The sequence below is a fragment of the Convolutriloba macropyga genome, chromosome 15 (assembly GCF_964194025.1).
Source record: "Convolutriloba macropyga chromosome 15, txConMacr16.3, whole genome shotgun sequence".
Lineage (NCBI taxonomy): Eukaryota > Metazoa > Xenacoelomorpha > Acoela > Convolutidae > Convolutriloba > Convolutriloba macropyga.
Window position 1 is genome coordinate 9688702 of NC_134482.1, and position 13721 is coordinate 9702422.

General features: G+C 36.3%; 1 protein-coding gene across 3 annotated transcripts in view; it reads right to left on the reverse strand.

Moving 5' to 3' along the window:
• Positions 1-13721, reverse strand: part of LOC142354405 (uncharacterized) — a 68138-nt gene that overhangs the window by 53667 nt on the left and 750 nt on the right. The window contains exons 2-3 of one of the 3 annotated variants that reach the window (XM_075406689.1): positions 5375-5408; positions 4863-5172 (exon numbers count right to left, since the gene is read on the reverse strand). In XM_075406689.1, coding sequence (XP_075262804.1) covers positions 4863-4917 — 55 coding nt within the window. In that variant the 5' untranslated portion in view covers positions 4918-5172; positions 5375-5408. The remainder of the gene's footprint in view (positions 1-4862; positions 5173-5374; positions 5409-13721) is intronic. The other 2 variants (XM_075406688.1, XM_075406690.1) reach the window with 2 other exon arrangements.

The window sequence follows — 13721 nt, forward strand, 5'->3', positions numbered from 1 at the left end:
AAAGCTCCCAAAAACTGCTTGATCACAAAAACCGCATAAAATTTCTGTTCTGTTTTTCCGTAAGAACACATGTTGAGCAATCAAAAAATACAATTGACCTGAAAGTGAATCCATTTTCTTAAAGTCCCAGCTTTTATTGACTTAAATGATACCAAATTTCGTTATCTCGCTTTGCATGTTAATTGCGTGAGGGAAATACACCTTACCTTATCTTGATTGATCTATTGAAGTTGAGGTTCCCATATTCTCCCCAACTTTCCCATATTCTTTTGGCCATGCACATATTTTGGCCAAAAACTGTTCATTTTGATGTATTGATTCGTCCCTTGTTTTTTGGAAGTACCCTTTTTGGTATCTACTCTCACTTTTTAAGAAACCGATTGCAAATTGCAGACCATCTACAACTTCTGACACGATAGGACGTCTAAGTAGATTTGCGCGTGCTCAATGTCCAAGTTCAGGCTATCTCTAATTCCATAACTTTTCGCTTCTGAGGTTTCTCTCGTTTTGTGACTGACAGAACTCACAACGTTCAAGATCAAGTACTGTTTCGTGCTTTTCCAATTCATGACTTTTCGATTTAAGGAGATACACAATAGTTTTATGATGTCACCGCATACTTGGTTCCTCGTGGTGCTGACATTCATGTCTGATACGGACATTAGGTTCCTCTTATCATCTGGTAAAAGTATCTTGTGAAACAATCTTACTTTACAGTTTGGTCCATTTTGACCAAAAACTTTAATTTTATCAGTTCACTTTCGTGCACCTATTTTTTTAAATCGATTTCCGCATTCGTTAAAAAGCCCGTGTGACATTTATCTACTAAAGTGTTAACGCTTTTGCTCCAAATGTGTTAAATAAGCTTCCTATATACAAAGAGTATTTGCAGCAAAAAATTAAATGATACAAGGAGGCTCGGTAATGTGCGTACGCACATAATGTTCCGACCCCGTTCATCCGCCACATTCTTGACTTGGCTACCAAATGATGAAGAGACAGAAAACTTTCAGAAACATACACATCGTTCTATAAACAGCCAATGAAATACGATAACGCCACGATAGAGGGCCGATGAAAATGGTTGATAATAGGACCACTAGAAAGGACAATAATGAAAATCAAACAACAAACATTATTTACGACCAAAACTCGATGTCTATAACAAAAAAAATCATAAAAAATCACACTCGCATCAACTAAAAACCAAAACAAAACAATTTAACCTAACTTCATTAGAAAAGATACGGTACCTGTCCCCAATGCGACAGGTTAACAAATCGAAAAAAGAGCAAATAGGTGCTAAGCTCAAAAACACTTTTCCTTTTTGGAAAACAATTAATTTCACAGTTATTAATGTCATTAGATATCAACTAAAACCATTTAATTTTTCATTTGCATCTATACAGTAAGCAATTGAGACATGTCATTATCCAATGTTTGATTGCCCAAAATTTCAAAGCCAATGGGATCAATGATTATTGTTATAATTTATAAACAAACCAAAAATCCTTTGAAAAATACAAATATATAAAAATCTAACATTTTATGAAATCTCGAACTAACAGTAGAAACAAAGCCCAAAAACAAATGTTTGAAGCTAAAACCGTTATAAAAATTAGTTTATAGGTCACTGGAAACAGATTGTGACCTGTGCTTACAGAGACTGAGCTACAAATCGACCGGAAAACTATTAAAAAGCGTAGCTCAAAAACCCAAATTTATTTTTGAAAACAAATACTTTCAAAAATCATAAGAGATATAGAATTACAACAAAAAGCGGTTTCCACCAAAAAATTTTGCGACATGAAACTGTTCAAGGCACTATAATTATAGGACGATACCTGCAAAAACAGCAAATTGTTAATTTTTCTTTTTCTTAGCATTAACAAAAGTCTTCCTTATAGAAGGACTACTCAGACATGACAGCCGAAAGAAACCCAAAAATTGAACAGAATAGAAATCTCGAAAATTTTTCTATGAAACTAAATGGTCGAAGCAATCAGTCAAGACGTAAAAACAAGCGCGCAAAAGAGGCAATTCAGACTTTTAATGAGTGACATTGAGTTACATCGTGACAAAAATAAAAGCAAAAAGGAGAGAGATGAAAAAAACCTTTTTTTGAAATTTGATCTGAAAGTCATTAAAACAAACAACTATAAACTAAAACCTTTAATTAGGTTGAGGTTTTCAAATTTGGAAATCAATTGAGATCTATCGTTGTCAGGTATATGGTGTACAACAACGAGAAGAAAGGCAAACATAGGCAAAAATCAAAAACAACCACAAAGTTTTGCGAGGTAGCTGTGTCTCAACCCAAAAAACATAAACTATTCAACAAAAATAAATAACATATCCAAATACGCTTTTTCCCAACGCTGTGCACTTTCTCTACAATGTCTTCACTACAGTGTCTCAAATGAACTCATAAAATATGCAATTATGATCAAAAATAAAAGAAAAATTGAAGACGCGTAGTACCAAAATAAAAAACAATTAAAAATAAAAACATTACCGGCATTCATTTTTACTCAAATAAAGTCGATTTCTGTCTGTTTTTAATGAGACTGCGCCCGAAAATGAGAGAAACAAAATAAAATAGTGGCAGAGTTCAAAAATTCACCGGTTTTTTCTCAAAACAGATAAATTCAAGGTCAAAACAGACATTACATAACAACTGGAAAAACTATCGAAGATGTTTTATACCTTTTGAAAGCTAACTGGATCTTTGATTGATATCAATAAGTATTGGGCCACAAAAGGTATAAGAATCGAAAGCAAAACGCAATAAGCCCACAAAATTTTGAAAACAATTGGTCAGAGCCATAAAACCCATGAGCTTAACTCTGAAACCATGATTCAATATCGTTGGGTCCTGCTATTCGTTAAAATTATCTGCCATTAATTGAGACCTGATTTGAAATTGCTGTCGGAAATTTACGAAAAGAACATTTACATAGCGGAAATATTTTGAAAGAAAAAGGTCGGGCGCCGTTAAAATCTAAAAAAGTTTTATCATAAGGATCCATGGTGAGGTCAAGACCAGCCCAGATATAGCTGCGCGTCTACGAAAACACTCAATTGTTGAAAAGGTTGCGAAATGTTTCAATTCTGTTGAAAATTTTTTAGTTTGTCAAAAATAATTAATGCATGTTGTATAATTATCGGGTTTAAATTTGCAAAAAATTTGCAAAACTATAATTCAAAAAGACTCCTAAAGCCAGCGGAAGTACAGCTAACCCGTTTTTGAGATCAAGAAGAGGACGGCCGCAGTTTGAAGGCGTCTACTTCTAGCAAATTTAATGCAAGTGGGCCAAAAAAGCCATTTTTTCGACGAAAAAAGTCTGAATTTTGAAAAATTTAGCATAAATTTTAACAATAAACTCAGATCGAACAATTCAGCAACCCTCCTCTTTCTTTAGAGATAAAATCAATAACACTACAATTAACAATTGCAACATATTTTGCCAAAATTGACGAAAAAATTGGTCAAAATTGACGAAAATTTGGTCAAAAATGTGAATAAAACTGCTGAAATACCTCTAATATTCACAGCAAAAATTGAAAAACTCTTTTTAATTTTTTAATGATTCCACTCCCAATTCTATACGATGAATATATCGATCGGCCAAAATTGTCTGAACAAAAAAACCCATTTGAGTATATAGTTCCTCCCCCCTCAAGCGGGGTCGGAACAATAAATAGAACTAAACTCTTCGCTGTTTGCGCTTTCCAAAAGCTGCTTCGTGTTGTTTGTGGTTTCATATAGCGAAGTGGTGGTGTATTGCGCTGTTTGCTAAGACAAACGCTGTCGGACATCAAGGAAGCGACTTTAATAGTGGTTAATAGCGTTAGTTTGCTTTACTAGTTTAACTAAAGGATGGCAGATTTGTTTCAGCCTGTAGTATACTTGACAACATCAAAAGTAAGACAAAAGACCAGTAGAAAGGTAGTGTTGAGATCAGCTCAGACTATATGGCTGAATCAATTTCCCGTTATCAATGGACGATGAGGCGGCACGGTCCTTGATAATAAAACATTTTAAAAGTTTATTTTTCTGATGAAATATTTTGTTTACGATCGATAAACTGTTTTGCCGTTTTCGAATTAAATTGTGTCTCACAGACTTACAACACACACATACCGATTTTTTTCTGAAAATAATTGCTTGGAATAAGTTGCTCTGAATGGTATTAAGCAACCATCCTTTCTCGATCAATCATTCTTCTGCAATTTTTTTTAAACAAGTAAATTAAAATCAGCCATATGGTTGAATATAGATGAAACATTCAATAATTCAAATCATTCAAGCAAAATTATTAACATCATCAATTTTCTTAAAGAATCGCATTATAAAACTTCCTTCTGATTGTTTTCTTCCTGAAAAATAATAATAACTTTTAAATAAGTCTTATATATTACAGCTCTTACATCTTTCCCTCTGGTCTCCTTGACAGCACAAATAAATTGCATTTTTAACCCCCCCCCCCACAAACACACTTTTACGAGCTTCCACAGTCCAGTTAGCATACCCTAATACAGACTACAAGCAGAGTTTTCGATTATCAAGACGCCTTTATTGTTCGATCCACTTAATTGACCTCTCTTGAATCGGTCGCATTTTGTTGTGAAACTACTCTCTTACTTTAGCTGTGTTTTTGGATATCTAGTATTCACTGATACTAGGCTGTCCCACCCATAAACTTCAGCGATCTCTGGTTCAATAGGGGACATCAGCGGTGATGAATTAAAAAAAATTATCTCAAGAAATTAACATATATATTTTATATAATATTTGATATATAATATCTGTATATATCTATATATTGGTGAACCAAATAAACGGTTACAAATTAACGCACCTGTATATGAACAGAAGACAGCGAAAACAGCAATAAAAGAAGAAAGGGAAGCCATTTATTGTGAATAGTTTTGAGTTTAAATAATTTTTGGTTAATAACAGAGTTTATATTATAATTTTGTTTTCTTTTTGCTGATTGCCGCTAATCTTTTCAGAGCGCCATTTCTCTTTATGATGCAACTGGCGAACGGAATTGGTTCAACCAGCGCTCTCAAGTTTGTAAGGTGCGCTTTTAACTATAGTCTCCAGGAGTATGTAGAGTTTAACTGTAGATTTTTTTGGTGGTTTTCACAATTTGACGCGATTACTTGCTCAAAACAAAAGCTAGTGTTTAACATTCATCAGTTGAAACATGAATGTCATTATCTATATATCACTTTCTATTTATTAATTGTACCAACGGTAATATTTTAAGAAAAACCACGGGTAATTGCTAAACCGTTTGGACATATTCGTCATGAGCTCAAAAATAAATAAGTTGAAAAAAAAATACATAATATTTTATATGTTTACTTGTTGCAAAAAAACTACAAGTAAACATGATTTGCTAATAATATCAGTAGTAAATAATAAGAGCGTTAAGAGCGGGGGGGTATTCATGCGATGCTAAACATGGTAATATAGGGAGTGACCATGAGTGGTAATTAGGTTAGGAGGGATTGAATGGTTTGTACATGTAAAACCTTTCCTTTCCGCTTTATTCCAACCTTTCTTTCTCGCCGCTTTCTCAGTAGTCTTAGCGCTTTCAAAACAATCAATCAATTTAAATTAAAATCAAATACTTAACTCCATTCAAAATCAAGACTTGACCAGTTTTGCGTGAGCTTTTCTGCGCTATTAAATTTAATTACACGGTCTAATAAGGCCTTGCAGTTTTAAACACTGGTTCTTCTGGTTCAGATTCACTGGCTTCCTCTGCTTCAAAATTAATAAACGGGTTATCGGGAATGGAGTTTTCATCCGAACTTGCATCAAAATCGACTATATCATTGCTCTCAATATCCGAATCGTTTATCAATTCAGCAGCTAGAAAACCGGGGTCGGGTGGCTGCCATGTGTTGGAGCTTTGGGTGTTGGTTTCTGGAGACGATTGTGGCACAACGAAACTGTTATCCAACTCAGGACTTGAACTAAGCCAGTAAGTAACTAAAATAGCCAGAATTTTCATAATCCCACTCCACATCGCTGTCGCTCCAGTTTATTTTATCTATAGCATAATCACCCAGTTCATAGTGACCAAAAGGAAGGATTTTTATGCCATCGGGTAGTATGTAGCGTTTACTATCAAACGCTGACACGCAAATTTTGTTTGTAGTTACTGTGAGCAGCGAGTGGTGCTCAGAAACAATCCGGGTATTCTCTGCACCTACACTGTTGCCTGACAGCAGGGTATTCCCAAAGTCTGCAATATGTAGATGTTGTTGCGCAGGCTTCGTCAGTCCTTTTGCTTAGAGTTTTCTACAACCTGAAAAGATAGAAAGAAAATGAGAAAAAATATGCGCTATTTTGATAACTAACCCCCTATATAGTAACAATACGAACTAACAACTTCCAAATGTTTACTAACCAACTATGTATTATTATAGTAAAACTAATATTATTGATTTCAAAGAGAACAAACTTACTTGTTGACAGAGTGGAGTATAGTTTTAGCTTTGTGTAGATGAATTTGGTAATGTAGTCGCCGGCAAATTCATCCATTAATTTAGGGACTACTTTCTTGTTACTGGCATTAAACAAGAAATGATCAGACGGGTAGTTTGAAAAATCGAAATGGCTCTGAACTGACTGCGGATTTTCTGATAGTTCCTTGTAGAAGTCTGGACTTTGAACAGAATATAAGAGGCTGTCCGCATCACTATATAATAGGCGACACTAGAAGTTTGGACGCATGACCCGTTAGTGGAAATAAAACATGTGACATTTTTCCAAATCTCAGATAGTGGCTCACACAACAGTCGGAGTGTTCCGAAAGATAGATTTTGGTCGTGTCGTCAAAGCAGCCATGTTTTCACCGAATATCATGTAGCGGTCAAACTCGAACTTAGACACTACGTTGAGCACTTGTTCAGCATTACGCGTGATTGTAAATTTACTGCGGCGTCGCTTAGATTCACAGTTTTTGCCTTATTCAGCGTTGTTCATTTACATATAAAAATTCTCCTCAAACTTATTATTATTCACTGTTTAACGTAATATATGGTGATAGCCAGTTTTCTTGGCAAAACTGCAGCACTCTGTGCACTTTTTTGATTACAACTCCAAGTTCAATATACAGTTTGAGCAATTTGTAATGAACCACATATCTCTCCTTATAAAAAAAATTTGAAATAATTTCTGCACTTTTGATGCGGGGAGGTTGTGCTGCTCTTTTAAGTTAAGTTGGTACTCTCCCAACCACTCCTCTTCAACGATGTCCTTGGTAGGGGCCAGGGGGAAATCCCTGTGATCGTCATGCAACCCTGGTGGGTATGAAAGGTCGACCTCCACAAAATATCCCACGCTGGCGTTGTCGGTTGTGTCTAAGACCTCTTGAATTGTAACTTCTGAGTTGAATGCGAATTCTGAGAGGGCGAGTTTTTCAAGTTGCATCACCCCTCCGTATAAATTGTTCGCATCAACACAGAAACCGAATTGATGATCTTCTGTGCTATTGTAGTTTGGAATGTTTTGGTTATTAGCAATGAATCGCCGATTTTCGTAGACAGAGGTGACGCCACCGCGGACGGCAGGCTCGATCAAATCTAGATGTTCTCGTTCTGTCATTAACTCGACATTTGTTTTGCAGATCCTCAATGAAGCTTCTTTGGCCATATTGGGTAGAGTAAAAAAGTGCATGCAGTCCAACTTATTAGCAGTAAAACCCAATTCTCTGTGAAATTAAAAGGCGCAGGCCAATAGTGCACAGTCTAATTTTAAGTAAGCGTCGTGGTAATCTTGAAGTGTTCCACAACCAAGAATTTCCCACATCCTGCTTGCATGAGCTAAATTAATTTCTGTAATATTCACATTGCCACTGTCTAAGGTGTTTCCCCACCTTTCTAGTGGAAATAGTTGTGTGTCAGAGAACTTGGCACGACTGCTCATATAAGAATAGGGATAGTAGCCTTTCTGTTTTAGCAGCTGGATATTTTCACCCAAGACAGTCGGAAACATTGACATCATTATTTCAAATTGATTCTCTGGGAGTATTTCTACGAGTTTTTCAAAGGAGCTATTCATCATTTTGAAGGAGTCGATAAACCGTAGATATTCATGCACCTTCACTGTTTTCCTTTTCTTGGTAACAAGAGTATCGATGAGCACACCAAAGGTCATCGATATGTATTTTTCGTATGACGCTGATGATCGTTATTCGTTCACAGTTGTTCAGAACTAGGCAAGTGTGGTGTAGGTCATAATTTTGTATATTATGACCTACGACAGATATGAAATTGATATTTCTCCTTGCTCGGTTGCAGTTTTCATGCGCCCACCCGAGAATTTTGCCACTATAGTGACAATGGTCTAAATCAATCGAGTTTTCTGGATCTTCGACTTCCGAAAACGGTTTCGCACAAATCCAGGCTTGTGTAGCTTGAGATTTGTCCGAACTTCGAAAGCCGTCTTTGAAAAACGGATATTTTCTCTATTGCTTGTGATTATCTCTTGCAAGCTTTGTAGCAATTTCACAAAATTAGCCATACCGTCATCATAACTGTCAACTTGGCAAAAAAATTGGTTTGCCAGATTGGCGATCAATTGCTGTTAACGCGAACCCGCACGGTTCTTAAATCTCTTTATTTGTGTAAATGCTCTGCTACTAGGTCCTCTGCATCCCGACCCGGGTCGAAGAAAAGACTCAAAGTCGAAGTATATTACTAAAGGTACGAACCAAGTTGCAGAGAGTCTTGTAAATTTGTATGAATTTTGATCGCTTGAAGGCAATTGAATAACTGCGGGAGCGTTGTTGCCACAGTTGGTCATGTGCACATTGTAACTTTCGAGGCCGTCTCGACATATCCAAAAGCAACTCCAAATTTGATAACAACAACGAAAGTCAATACGGCGTACGTAGCAAACGACTTTTACAAGGTCAGAAATCAGTACATAGTGGTGATAATCGCCATCATACAACAAAAGCAAATCCATTACAAACTCAGATTCATATGACAAAATTTCGAGAGGAAGAAGTTGTCCGTTATCGTAGCCAAACACATTAACTTGAACATCATTCAGTTTTTCGAATTCTAGAATATCCTCAAAGCCCATAAGCATATCGAATTCACCTAATGGTTGATGAATTCCCGGTTCATTGTAAGTGGTTGGGGATGTTTTGGCAGTTTGGTAGTTCTGATCAACTCTGTCCAGACTTATTCCATGATGCAGATGATATGCTGCCACATAGCAATATCTGAAGCACTGCTGGACGTTATGATTTCTAATGTTGAGCAGACCGCGAAACTGGCAATTTTAGTTGGCAATGCAATATAGGACGAGCCGCGAATTGGTCTGAAACGTGCGAATTTCACATCAACTTTCAGCACTTCTTCCAGTACCCATCCACTACCCATCGAAGCAAATGTCGTTAAAATGCTCAACATTTTTTCCACCATTCTCCAGTAGGCTGCAATCGTGGGAACGTTTTCAATTTTCGTTGGAAAAGTAATTTCACTTAACGCTACCCTCCAATTGCCAGAAAGTAGCATTTCATCATTAGGAAAGTTTCGAAATGAAGCTACAGTATTAAATTTGAATATTTGCATCGATGCAGACGATATAACATGTACTGTGAGCTCATCTTCAAATTGATTGCGCGCCACTTTATTTGGTGCGTTCACGAACCAGTTGTAATTCTGGCTGATAGAATTTGCCCTCTATTTCTTCTTTGTTTGCGTCAATAATAGAGTAGGTAGGCGGTGACGATGTCGGAATATCTGTAATCTCAAATAACTTGTCAGAAAAGGATTGTTTGTATCCTTTTCTGAACAATTGGTCCTTTTTGACAATTCTAACAAAGTCTCCGATTAAAACTCGAGTTTTTGTAGGATACTTGTTTGAGCACTTAGGGAGTCCAATCTTGGTACATCTTTCTTTGTAGCTTCATTGGGGGCAAGTTTACTGAATCGCTTAACACGGGAATTAATTGCGCTCACAAACTGATCCAATTTATCAATATCAGAGTCAGTCCACTTTTCTTCAAGGTATCAGTAGATTTTCTCACACAAACTTTCGAAAGCTCCAAGAAACTCTTTACCATCGTCAACCCACACCATTAATGGCTGTTTGTACGTGATCATTTTTATGAATGCTTGGGCTGCCTCTGTTGCATATTTCGTTTTCATTGGTTCCACTATTAGATTTCGTGACAGGCAGACAACTGCTACCAAAAGGTAATTGACATCTCGATTGTACTTTGCAAGTTTATAAACATGAGCTAAGTCCAGAGACCAAATTTCATTAATGTCCTTTACAATGACTCTTAGTCTTGGGAAGTTTAAACGAATTAAGCGGTATTTTGTGAAGGACGGTTTTGTTTCTAAATATGACCTCACTTTTGCCATTGACATTTTGCTTTGTGTATGAAGTCGCTTTGGGCTACCAAAAGAAGCAGGGCCTTTCGAATAATGTTGCTCCACAGTTTTTCTCTCAGAAGATGAAGCGATCGCATTTTTTCGGTTCGCTCTCTTTTTTGTTTGTCTTTTTGATTTTGTCATTTTTCCTGTTGTGCCTCGTTTTGGGTTAGCACTCCCTGATTGTGGACTTTGTTGGGTTGGAAAGAATTCTTGTTCAATTTCATAGGCTTGTATAGTTTGCTTGGCGTAAGTGTTTGCAACAAATTCAGGCTCAATCGGGAGAACAGCTAAAATTTGGCAGTATTCTGATTGATCAATCTTTCTGGTAAGTTGTTGTAGATCATTTAAAAAATTGGAGACTTGTACAATTTTTGGTTCTTGATTGATGTATAATAACTTGCTTTCCTCTTCAATTGTTACTGCTTCTGATTGGAGGATGAGATGAAGCAAGATTTCTGCACGTGTGATTTTGTGTTTTTCTTTCAGTTTCACTGGTGCCATTATTGATTCAAAAGATGCGGGGGCACTGTCCGGTTTTTTTGTGACAACTGGATCAATTTCGCTGTCATCACTAATCGAGTACATTTTTTCGGGCTCTTCAGCTTCCTTTCCCGCTCAGTTAACACTGGCTCTGTTTTAACTACTCCATCTGCACTTTCCACGCTGCCCTCGGAACTTGGCATATTTCTTTGCATGAGTGTTTGCTGAGCTGCTTTGTTTCTATAGGCTGGTTTTAATGGTTGTTTCGATATGAACATTCGCTTCGGAATCATAAATAATTCTTCTGCATGCATTATGGTTTTTCAAGTAGAGATAACAACCAAAGCTAACCGCATTTATTAATTCTATTTCTCTTACAAAATTCTTTTTTTTTGTCTTCAAACTTGTCTGTTTCGATAAAATTTTTCTGAATCCACTTTCTTAGGTTTCTATCAAGTTTTTCTTAAAGGGAACGTTACCAATAACTAGGTTCTGGAAGCATTCGCAGAGAAAATAAATAAACTTTTTAGTGGCTGACTTGGTTAACTTTTTTAACTTGATATCCGATACTTTTAGCATTTTCTGAAGCATAAATACTTCTTTCTCTTTCATCAGTAAGATTTGTAATAACAGCTTTTGCTGAAAGTAGGTAAAAAATTGAAGGGGACTGGAGGCACAATATTAGAGTAGTAACGTAATGCGTCTGAAGTTTGTTAATAAATGACCAAAAGGTTGCTTTTTGGCTAATAAATGACCAAAAGGTTTTTTTCTTGCTAACTCGTAACTTTTCACAAGAATTGTGTGTTGTTGAGTTGTCGACCAATTAAACCAATCTGTTGAACATCACGAGGCGATTTAAATAAAAAAAGTGTGTTGTATTAAGATCGATCGTTCTGGACTATTTGCTCTGTTGAAACAAGTTGTGCTTCACGTAAATCACACTGATTTTTTTATGACGTCCAGCTGTCGCTAAATTAGAAAACTCTTTATCATTAAAATTTCTTCACATGAATCGTCAAATACCAAAACGCAATCATAGTTGCTCAAAACTAGAAAAATTTATAGACTGAATGTTTTTTTTTCTCCCAATGAACTGAAATTTATGTTGGTCATGCTGATAGAAATGAAATTTTGATTCAAATTTGGATGGAAAGGTGTTTTGAAGTAACATTTTGAAAATCAATTCAGCTTTTCCACAACATGAGGGGCCACAAACAGCAAAAAAAGTACATCGGTAGTTGAAATTATTTTATTCATAGTTTCGGGTTAGATAGTTTTGGGTTAATTATTACTGTGAAAGAGAGGAGTGAAAACCAGAATGTTGATTCTTCAAAATCGAGTTTAAAAAACACCAATTTGACAAAGGAAACCCCTATAAAAAAAACTATTATGAAAACTATTACGACCTCAGATCTTGGAACTCTAGAGTTACAAAACCTCCAAAATCGCCTTTCTTGGTAATTTTCATCAACAACTAAGTCAGTTATAGCTCCTCCAGCGTCAATTTTGTCCTCCGGTTGGTTCATTTGAAACAGTGTTTCAAATTAAACAATCAATTGAAGCTCAAGCTCATGTATAATTAATTGGCAATAAAATCTTCATAACAGAGAAGTTTTCATCAGTTTTTTGGTAATCAATAGTATACTTTGCGTTCGCATTGTCAGTTTTATCTCTGAACAACGTAACTGACTCTACGTTGCTGTCTCTGATGCTCTCCTTGTTTTTAGCCCAAAGACTTTCATCCGTTGGAGATATTTGAACTGGCACTGCATGCTTGGGCATAAGTAAGGGTGTTAGTTTCACTCTTCGCGCTTTCTCTTGCATCGACATAGTATAATTTGAAATACTCCAAGAGGGAAAAGTACTTTTTCAGTGTTTCTACTTTTGTGTCAGTACAGGTAACTTGTTGCTTCCTTAACACAGTTTGACCACGAGTATCAACTTTCTCTTCTTTAACAAATGTAACGGTTAGCTGGTCTTCAGCCGTTAGGTAAATGTAAGCTGTCAAATTTGGAGACAAACTCACTTGAAGGAGAGATAGAGTTGATTTTTCCAAACCACGACTCATTCGTCAGCCACTGGTAAACCAATTTGGCCTTCTAGCACAATGTCTCCTTCGTTGTCGTTTGCGACAACTTACCGCAAGTAAATCACAAATTGGTATGTTGCGATATAACTTTAGGTTTTCAACCTTTGGACATAACAACATCTCCAAATTGATAACGTCTCTTTGGAGTAACTTCTCCAAAGTATCCGCTTTTTCAGTTCCTTTTGCTTCAAATTCGGCAAAGGGAAAACGAAGTTTGATGCTTTGAATAATTTGCTGCAAATAGCAATAGGGGTAATCTCCGCTCTCCCAAGCCAAACCATGAAGAAATTTTGAAACCCACTGGTAAGACTTTTGTTCACTTGAGGAAGGTATATTGAAGGAACTTGGGGGTAGGAAAGAGACTGTATTGCTGTAATTATGAGTAAATACAGAAAGCTCTTTGATTATAAAACCCAATTTTTTATGTCGAAAGCCTTCAATATCAAGAACAACTGGTCGCAGTTTCAACATTTCAATAAACTGAACAAATTTTTCTTAAAAGTTTTTACATAGAGGCAGAACGCTATGCCTGTCACGTGACCGAGATACTAATTCGTGACTGGAAAAGGCAAGACGTAGGAATAACGTGATCATTTTTCTCTGTGTTCAAGTACAAAACCGGAAGCGTCATGGAGAAGAGCATGCAATCTTAAAATTTTTTATGATTTGAAATATTTGTCAAGTGTAGAATTGTCGATGCCAATGAGACCACCATAGGGTCTTAAATTCAATGCAA